This window comes from Gadus macrocephalus, chromosome 1 (genome assembly GCF_031168955.1).
Source record: "Gadus macrocephalus chromosome 1, ASM3116895v1".
NCBI lineage: Eukaryota > Metazoa > Chordata > Actinopteri > Gadiformes > Gadidae > Gadus > Gadus macrocephalus.
The window spans coordinates 17,740,413-17,751,012 of record NC_082382.1 but is presented as its reverse complement, the minus strand read 5'-3'; the positions used below and the strand labels follow the sequence as shown (position 1 = coordinate 17,751,012).

Below are 10,600 nucleotides of genomic sequence, written 5' to 3'. Positions count from 1 at the left end.
GGAGAGAGGGAGAGAGAGAGAGAGAGAGAGAGGAGGGGGAGAAAGAGAGAGAGAGAATGAGAGAGAGAGAGAGAGAGAGAGAGAGAGAGAGAGAGACAGAGACAGAGACAGAGAGAGAGAGAGAGGGGGGGGAGAGAGGGAGAGAGAGAGAGAGAGAGAGAGAGAGAGAGAGAGAGGAGGGGGAGAAAGAGAGAGAGAGGGAGAGACAATGCAGGGGAGGGGAGGGCGATGAAAGAAGGAGGCGATGGGACAGTGGAGGTGAAATCATGGAGGTGTATTAGGAGACCCCATGGACCTCATGTATTTTTCCGTATGCCCTATTTAATATTGCATTTCAGCTGGAGTTTAGGCAGGCCATAACGGAAAAGGGATGCACTAGAGACATTTATAAGGTGGTAGTGAATGATGTCAGTGAGGCTACTGGGCGGAGCGGGCGCCGCCGCGCCGGGTGTCGAAGAGTAGAAGAGAGCGTATTAAAGAGGGAACCAGTGAGTTGAGCAGCGACATAGATCCATAGTGACACTACAGCCGTAAAGACGTAGCACTCATACTGGAATATGCCCAGTATGAAGGATGTTCATGGTTGTACTCTAACACATGGGGGGGGGGGGGGTGTGAAGGGGGGTGTGATGGAGGGGGTGTAGTGAAGCATGGAGCCGTAGCAGATTACATAAGAACTGCATTAGAAAGAGATAGAGGGTCTTCTTGGTCCTCGTGGTCAGACGGCTCGCCCCGGTCTGGTTCCTCACAGAGATGCCGCCGCACCGAGCCCGGCTTCAGCCCAGGAGCCCAGGGACCCGGCGCCCCGCTCAGAGGGGGAAGGGGTTGCCGTGGTCACGCTTGTTATCCGCCTAAACGGGCGCCGACTCTATGCTAGGGTATCAATATAATGATTTATTAATGAAGAAAATTGTTTTTGGGGGGGGGGGGGCTCCAACCCACTTGACGTGTTCACTGCTGCAGCAGCGGTTGGTTGGTTGTCATGACGACCGCATCACGGGGACAGACCTAGGCGTGTGATGAGCGGTCGTATTTCCCATCGCGTCCCCCCCCACTCCAGTGTTGAGGGATCTCGCACACAGATTACAGAGGCGACGACGAAGGCGGGGGCTGCATGGGAGTCTGCTGCTGCGTGATGTTCGGACACACGTCTTCCTCTTTTAGCCGCAGCTTAGAGTGGGATCACTCTGGCTGTGGGTGAAGAGTTTAACCCTTTGCTGTGCAAATCAACCGGATATGTTGTGGTACTCCATCTAGGGGAAATATGGAGGAGGTTGTGAGAAGCTAAGGTCATAGTCGTGGTAGAAATGTATGAAGGAAATGTGAAGGAATGTAAGAGTGTGTGTGTGTGTGTGTGTGTGTGTGTGTGTGTGTGTGTGTGTGTGTGTGTGTGTGTGTGTGTGTGTGTGTGTGTGTGTGTGTGTGTGTGTGGGTGTGTCTGTGTGTGTGTGCGTGTGTGTGTGAGTGAGTGTAAGAGAGAGAGAGAGAGAGAGAGAGAGAGAGAGAGAGAGAGAGAGATCAGAAAGGTATCTGCATGTTTCGTTAATTGACTCAAATCGATTTCTAAATGCATCATTCCTGGCTAAAATCATTCCATTTATCTGGAAATACATTTGAAACACCTGACATCATCAAAGTGGCTCCACACGTTGCAAATGGACCCCTCCCCAACCTAAAGTTTGGTAGGCGAGGAAGAAGTGCCATCATGTGATCGTATAGTAATCATCCCAACATAACTTAACCCATCCACCGCAACCCACCCTCTCACTCCCCTTGTGCATATTACTGATTCTGACATGCTACAGGAACTGCACTGGGAAATGTAGTCTATAAAATACTTACAATACCTAAACAACATCAACTTGGATGACGAATAACCCAAAACAGTTTATGTATTTGTGTCTTACAAGAGAAGAGAGATTCCTGTTCAAATTGTACGCATCAAATGCACTTAATATTGTATTATAAGCCTGCATTTAAAATAGAACAACTAGAGGAGCCTATGAAGGTTTTCTACATTGGACAATGTTTGTTGGAGCCTTAGTCAAACCACAAACCCACACTCTATCAGTGGTACCACAAGCTTTGTTCCTCCATCCTACACCTTGGCATAATAACTTATAGCACATGTTGCTGCAACAAAAGCTATTTCCAGAGCTAGAAGAGTTACAGTGTTGGAGGTATTTTTTTCTTTCATCGAATACACAACATTTTAGAGTTTTATCTAGTCCTTTTACTTGGTTTGTTTTTTAAGAGAATACATGCTAAAGTTGATGGAAGTTGTCATTTGCAGAAGGCACCCTCAATGCCAATTTCTCAATGTTGTGTATATCTAAACTGATACCATCTTAGTAAAGTACATTTGCAGTTACTTGACACATGGTGCGGCTATCTCTATGTAGGGGTTGACGTTTCGGGATTCAAATGCAGCAAACGATGCATTTCCAATACAAAACACATCAGGCTCTTGACAGCAGGATCCAGGTTTCTGGGTGTGAGAAACTAGAACTTAAAGGTCTGCTAATAAGAATATATGCTTTTTTATCGCTTCCTCCATCTATATAGATAGATATAGATAGATATAGATATAAAGATATAAATATAGATACATCCCGAAATTATTATTAATAAACACCGTACACTCATCAACATGTCTCTTTTCTTCCCTATTTGTGTACACTGTGTAAACAGAGAAGAAGTCAAGGACACAAAAAAACAAGTAGAACACAGAACCCACAGAGCACCCACACAGACACCTTCACCACGAGCTGCTGCTGCTCAGCAAACAGCCGGTGGCACTCCACCAGAGAGGAGGAGGAGCAGAGAGGAGGCGACGACTGAAGGAGGAGCAGAGAGGAGTGAATAGGAGGAGCAGAGAGGAGGAGGAGAGGACTGGGGGAGGAGCGGACAGGAGGAGGACAGGACTGAAGGAGGAGCAGAGAGGAGTGAATAGGAGGAGACGACTGAAGGAGGAGCAAAGAGGAGGAGGAGAGCACTAAGGGAAGGGGCAGAGCGGAGGAGGACGGGACGGAAGGAAGAGCAGGTAATGGAAGAAGAGAAGAGAGGAGCGTATGGGAGGAGCAAATAGGAGGAGACGACTGGAGCAGGAGCAAAGAGGAGTGAATAGGAGGAGCCGGGAGGAGGAGGAGAGGACTGGGGGAGGAGCAGAGAGGAGGAGGAGAGGACTGGAGCAGGAGCTGGTAATGAAGAGGAGCAGAGAGGAGTGAATAGGAGGAGCAGGGAGGAGGAGGAGAGGTGTAAAGGAGGAGCAGGTAATGAAGGTAGAGCAGACAGGAGTGTATCGGAGGCGCAGAGAGGAGGAGGAGAGGCGAGGAGGAGAGGGTTGAAACAGAGAGATATTGTTTGGAGATGCGATGCCTCCACAGGGCTCCACTGGGCCCATTATTCAACAAGCAGATAAAACACCAGAGGTTAGATCTTTTGTTCTCAACTCTATGGGGTGACTTACAAGCAAGACTCAACCAGAGCTTTATTTGTCTTCTACACTCGGAGCGTGTAGAGAAGTATTAGGAATTTAAGATGGGATCCCCAGCAACCGATATAATTCCACCTGCAGTCGTTGGCTGGGGCTCATTACAGGGAAGGCAGGGGACGGCTGCACTCCCTGCACCGAGCAGACAGCGAGATCCATGACCAGGCAGAGCAAGGGAGAGAGAGGGGGTGAGCTGCAGTGGGCAGACTGTGTATCGAGGACTTTCCCCACAGCCTGAGACGCTCTAATTGAAGAGCACAGTGGGGAGAGGTGGCAAGGACTGCTGTAGATTATATATACACACACACACACATACAAACACACACACATGCCCTCAAAAAAACACCCCACCCACACACAGGGACCGAAAAACACACACACACACAAGCAAATACCCCAAAACACACGGACCCACACATATTCACCCACGCAATCACACACACACACACGGACAGACACACACACACACCCACACTGTACACTCTCCAATTTGTCCCTGCAGCCAGATCACATGATGACACCATCCTCCTGGATGTATTTCAAATATCAAATCTATGTGTGTGTTGGCCTGCATTGTCCCTGGGCTGTCACTCAAGTGCTACTCAGCACAGAGAACCAACCATTATGCATCTTCTGTTCTCCCTCGGTGGGCCACTCTCCTGTTCTAAAAAATGCTCTCCTCAACAAAATACACATAACACCTCCATCTTACAGTTTTTCTCAATTGCTTCAATACGTTTTCTGAAACTATAGCTCAATTTCTCAAAACTCTTAACACAAACCTGAGAAGAGTGAATCATTTTGTCAAAACTACACAAATGCTTCTCAAAACTGTTTTTTTCCACCAAACAGTAAACACAGCAATCAAATGAATATCTCTTAGAGAGCATAAATTAACCAATGGTGTGATCAATTCAAAACACTTCCATCAAAATACTATTTACATATGTTTTGGCTTTATGAGGCCATGTTACATATTCCGATGTATACAATTGTTTAGAAATAGCTTTCTTTTTTAAAGTTGCAATTAGGTGGTACAAATAGTCCAGAGTCATACTGTACACATAGTTGATGCTGCAAAATTGTTCTTTCAATACATCAATGTTACCTATTTTGATAAATTACATTACAGTAATTGCACTGATAACATTTATTGTGATACAGTAAAAAGTTCAGCTGAACTGACTGCATAAAAAGCTTTTCATAGGCCAACAAAAAATAGAAATAAGAATATCAATGAGGTGAAAAAGATCTACATGTATATGTATCCCACCTCAAATCCTGATCAGGCCAAAGGACCATATCTACAACACAGCAGAGCTCACGAGTCCTCTTTTATGCTCTGACACAAGATTGAAGTGTTTGGCCAGTTGAGTTTGAACAGGTGAGAAGTGAGTTAGACTTATTGGTGATTAGTTGTTGCGTTTTGAAGGCCAGTGTGATCCAGGTGAACCAAGTGTGCTAAATGATGAGATTTGTGCTTAAAGTTTAGCAAAAATGTGAAAACAGTGGAATTATGCTTAGAGTTTAGCAGTCTGGAGTCTTGTAGTTGATACATGAGCTTCAAATGTTCAGAGTTGTGTGCATAGCTCAATTTGAGTGTATACAATCGAGAAAAACTGTAATGGCGGTAATTTAAAAACCAACCATACTCAATGGCAAAAATCTAATGTAGGTCAGAAGAAACCATGAAAACCAGCCAAGCCAGGCCCGAATGCCTCAGTAGGAGAGCTGATCCAGAATCATCCTCCCATCATCCTTGTAGTCATCATCACCCCCCCCCCCCCCCCCCCCACACACACACACACACACACACACACACACACACACACACACACACACACACCCATGCAGACAGAGGGCTGTCAAAATAATTGTACATGTAAGCCTGATTATTCCGCCCACGATACTCTAAATAATCATTATATACACATTTATCATGCTGGATACATTGCAGGTTCCAGCCCAGATGGATGTCAGCGCAGGGGATGATGCCTGTGAGGAAAGAAGGGCAGGGAGTTGCACAAATCGACCCCCCCCTTATGGAGCTTTAATGGAACAAACTCTTGAGACTGCACTGCCACTGGCCGGGTGGCGAGAGTGGCGAACCAAAAACATATGCACTGGGGCTTTAATGAGATAAGCCATTGAAATGCATTGTGGGAATTATGATTTGGAGGGGAAGGAGGTTGGGTAGAGACAAACTGCATGAATAGAGGCAAACGCATGGACGGATGGGTAATGGAAATACATCGCCTGACACTATTGGTGAAAGACCCTGTGTGTGTGTGTGTGTGTGTGTGTGTGTGTGTGTGTGTGTGTGTGTGTGTGTGTGTGTGTGTGTGTGTTGAAGGCAGATTTTTGCAGTGCTTATTGTGCTCTGTGGTTGCTGTCTGTATATTTTGTTAACTCTCTCTCTCTCTCTCTCTCTCTCTCTCTCTCTCTCTCTCTCTCTCTCTCTCCCCCCAATCCCCCCAAAATGTACGCATATGAAAGTGTGGCTATAATTGTGTTGGGTTTACACAGATACCAAAGCCAAATAGAGGATAACACCAGCGATTCTGTTGATGCCCCACACACTCTCTCCTCCATTCACCCATTCACACAGCACAGCAGCAGATGGCCACTACAGAAATAGGGACGCATATTCACACACACTTACACACACACACACACACACACACACACACACACACACACACACACACACACACACACACACACACACACACACACACACACACACACACACACACACACACACACACAAACATGAATATACATTGACAAAAGTACAAAAAAAGTTAACGAATTGGCCGGTGAATAGAGTGGAAGGATTTAAGGGGGTGGGGGCGGTGGTGGGGCAGAAATGGAGGGATTGAGGGAGGGATGGAGGCAGGGATGGAGGGGGGGGGGCTGACCAGATGGACCCTGTCCTGCTCTGAGAGCACCAGATGCCGATGAGATCCTGGGACACAGAGATACCCCCCAGCACCACAGCGGAGAGTTCTAAAGAGGCCAAGCCACTGTCACAAATACATACACACACTCTCTCTACACACACACACACACACACACACACACACACACACACACACACACACACACACACACACACACACACACACACACACACACACACACACACACACACACACACACACACACACTCTGGTCAATATACACTCACTTTATAACATTAATGATAAGAAGAAAAAAGAAACACACAAACACATAGGCTGGATAGAACTGAAATGGAGTGCTGCAGTCTCTGAGGGCTGGTTAGTGAGAGAGAAAGTTCTATGAGAAATAAGAGATCACAAATACTTCAACAAAGCATATCTATGTATCGGGTGTTTAATTTATCAGTTTGCTACTTATTAAAGGAAACTTAACAATTGCATACTATGTTTGGGTATACATTTTACGTATGGTCGAGATCTTTATAACATCTGTTGAGCTCACATATAAATGTTTTATATACAATTTTGCACAAAAGATTTAAATTGAAATGAACGAAGGCTGTGTTAACCGTGTCAGCTCCGATGTAGCTGCTGCGGCTAAAGTTGCCCTGAGAACCCTAAAACATGACTCATCGTCTGTAGCTGATGCTCTGCTCCTCTTACCGACTTTGGGATATGAGCGATGGGGAGGGGATCCTGAGACAGAGGCGATGGCGTTGCTTCATATTTAGCCGCCGCTGTAACGGTCAGTATTTAAGAGTACAGCGACCTCTTGTGGTCAAATAAAAAAAATGCCAGGGTTTAAATGTGCAGCTAAAATAACATTTACCCTATCTAGTAACGATGAAAGAGAGCCAATGGTATCACGTTTTCAATATAAACGGAACATTATATTTGTTTGTACATTTTGTTCAACACTGATTATGTAGATAGATAGATAGATAGATAGATAGATAGATAGATAGATAGATAGATAGATAGATAGATAGATAGATAGATAGATAGATAGATAGATAATACAGTATATTATATTCTACGAACGGTCCTGAATGCGGGGATGCGGTGGGTCTTAGTCATCCTCCGTCACCCCTTTAAGCTGGAGCTCCAGCTGAACCCTGGACAGGTACTCCGGGTCTGGATAGCCAAATCTGCAAAGTCAGGTGATGCAACAAGAGCAATAGTTGAGAAAACAAAGCCCCTTAAAGCAACATCACAATCATAATTGGTGTTTTATAATACACACTTGTTTTTCAATGAAATATCCCAAAATGTGGGCAGCTAATATGGACCATTTCCCCGTCACCGACTGGTACTGAGATCGCACATTTTAACACAATAAACCAATATTGCAACGGTGTCCAGTGTTCACCATCGGCCGGGGCATCCCTCATTCTCTCAGGTTGAGGGTACACAATCCCCACAAGTGTCACACGCATTGATTGTGAAGGTGGAATAGCTCCTCCGCCCATACCTCTGGGGACCCCCTCCCATGCTGGTCTTGTGGTGGACGTCGTTCCAGGTGATGACGTTGTCGAGGCCGGTGGTGGCAGACTGTCCGATGGTGAAGACGAGCCTCCGGTCGAAGGCTACTTGTAGCAGCCGGAGGACCTTCTGGCCCTCCTCACAGTCAGGCAGGAACGCCGTTCGAGATGTGCTGCCATACCTGGCTCCAGGGTTTGGATGCTCAGGCTGTGAAAAGGCCAAAGGCAAACAGCTGAAGAGTGGCAGTTTCATGCTGTGTTGGTTGTTATTATTATGCATGTATTTTCGCTCGGTAGAGGGTTGTTATTGAGGGTTGCCTATTAAGGCACTTTTTTTCATTTGCATATTTTATTTTATTATTTGTTGGCTATATATGACCCTGAGATCCCAGGGTGCAATACTTTCCCAGGGTAAGCTGTCTGCTGACGCAAACTGTGTACAGTAGCCTATGTGACGTGTGTCACTGGGGGGTGCTCAACACTCTATTTCCTTAAAAGGCCCTTCGGATTTATTTATTTATTTCATATTTTTTAGACTTTTGTTTAGATGGTAGCGTCTTAACCACAAGGAAGGATTTGTTTAATCCAAGAACCAACATTAGCATGACAGATAGTCCCTTTCAAACTCACCCCCTGAATGCCTGCTGGAAATCTGTATTCAATAGCGATACTTCCGCAGTTGTCAAAGCCAGGTAAACATTGCCTGCCCCGCGTCACCGTCATGGTGCCTTGCGGTTGTGTTCCATGATGAATACCATAGAAAGTATTGCATATTGGGCAGGCGGGTTTATACCTGAACACCGAGTCGATACATTCAGTGCAAAAATAATGTCGACATTTTAAAGTTTTCTTGTCTCCAATTGTATCGAGACATATTGGGCAGTTGTCATGGCGGGCATCTTTGGTCATGGAAGAATGACCGTTTGTAGTTCCCATCTTCTCGGGTTGGGCCCGGTACCGCTTCCACCAGTTGTGAAGCTGTTGTGTGGCTGCTGTTGGTGTTATTTTAGTTTAGAAAGGGCTGGGTTCCACCTCAAATCTTGACCAATGGGCTGGATTCCTACAGCTTCGAGGCACGAGTTTGATATCGCTGAGTAACTATTTGTTGACAACGAGACAATTACAATTCACTTTAAAAACATGAAAAAAATACTTTTAGTAAGGAAACATCAGTTAAATCCTAGATAGGAGGAGGATCGCTAGTACACACTGACATATCGCTGACCCACCATCGCGGCAGGAGGCGGGCACTGAGATACTAAACAAGCGGAAGTTTGACAGTGTCGCCCAATGCCCATTCCCCATCACGCACATCCTTATCATCAATGAGTCAGTGTAGTATTATTATTACCCCCAAACAAAACAGCTTGAAAGACAAATCAAATGCACACTGGATTTGATGTAGACATTAATGCGATTCGCTTTTCAAACACGCAGTTCCAGAGTTAACATTGACTGGATTTGTGTCGAAACGTCTCAAAGTAGAGGCTACAATTATTCCTACATTTCCCTTAATAATGTTGGAACAGGACAGCATAATTGGACAAAGGCAATTGGCCCTACCTATCCCACCATAAACATAGACTTTGGTCTGGTTGGTGCAGCAGAGGTAGTCAGGGAAACAAAATAATGTGCGAGCTCATTTGCGAATTGGTTTGGCGATGTCAGGCTAACTGTCCGTCCACACCAGAAGCGAATTGAGCGACCAAATCGCCGGAAGTCATTCACTTTCTATGGGCAAGAGCGACCAAAGCGACCAAAGCGACCAACGCTACCAGCGGCCAAAGTTGAGCGACCAGAGCGTCAAAAAGAAGTTGAAAACTTTTTAACTTTATGCAAATGACTATTATTCGCTTCAGCGACCAAACACTGACAGCCAATCGGAATGTAGACGCTCTTCGCTTGCGTGGATCCCAGGGAAAATCGGCAGGCACTTTGGTTCCTACCTACCTTTATTCACTCACTGAACAAAATGTCGGCTGAAGTATTAATCGCGGCTGTAACTGGGCACCCGGTGTTGTACGAACCCACCCTTTTTCAGTTCAGAGATCGAAACGCCATAGTGGTTTGGATATCAAGTGATGATAAGCGGGAGAATTTATAGGCTACATCTAGAACGTTCGTATTTAAGCGGGAATCATTATAATTTGCTCTACATGCCACCAATCTAACCAACCAATCGCGTGTAGCATGCTTTAAACAAAACCGTCACATAAACAAACTAATCGACAAGACGAGGGATAAATGACAAGGGATATATCTCTTGTCTTTTATCCCTCTATTCCCCACTATTCACGGAGCCTGAGGTGAATAATTTTTAATTAAATAGTCTAGATAGATAGATAGTCAAGTCTTTATTAATACCAAACGACACAAATCGTCGGGAATCCATTTAGGTGGTTCGTCCCACACAGGACAGTAGCCTACAAGACCACACAGAACAAGTCTGACTGGACATACACACAATACATCACATTAAAACTAGACACGCGTTGATAGATAGATAGACAGAAAGACCTAGATAGACAGATATGTTCCATTATTTGCCTTGCGGAGCCAACCAGTCCTGTGCACGTATGCAAATTAGCCATGTGCGCTAACGTCTATTTGTTTTGAATGCGACGAATGAGTGCAGATCATGATTTGAAGATCCAGATCAGTGA

General features: G+C 45.4%; 1 protein-coding gene across 1 annotated transcript; it reads right to left on the bottom strand.

The window, feature by feature from the left end:
- Positions 1-6,820: 6,820 nt before the first annotated feature.
- Positions 6,821-9,203, bottom strand: LOC132462085 (probable E3 ubiquitin-protein ligase DTX3). Its single transcript, XM_060057684.1, has 3 exons — positions 8,568-9,203; positions 7,928-8,145; positions 6,821-7,604 (listed from the first exon to the last, which is right to left on the bottom strand). The coding sequence occupies exons 1-3, from the start codon at positions 8,871-8,873 to the stop codon at positions 7,526-7,528; spliced, it is 603 nt and encodes a 200-aa protein (XP_059913667.1). The 5' UTR covers positions 8,874-9,203; the 3' UTR covers positions 6,821-7,525.
- Positions 9,204-10,600: the final 1,397 nt, after the last annotated feature.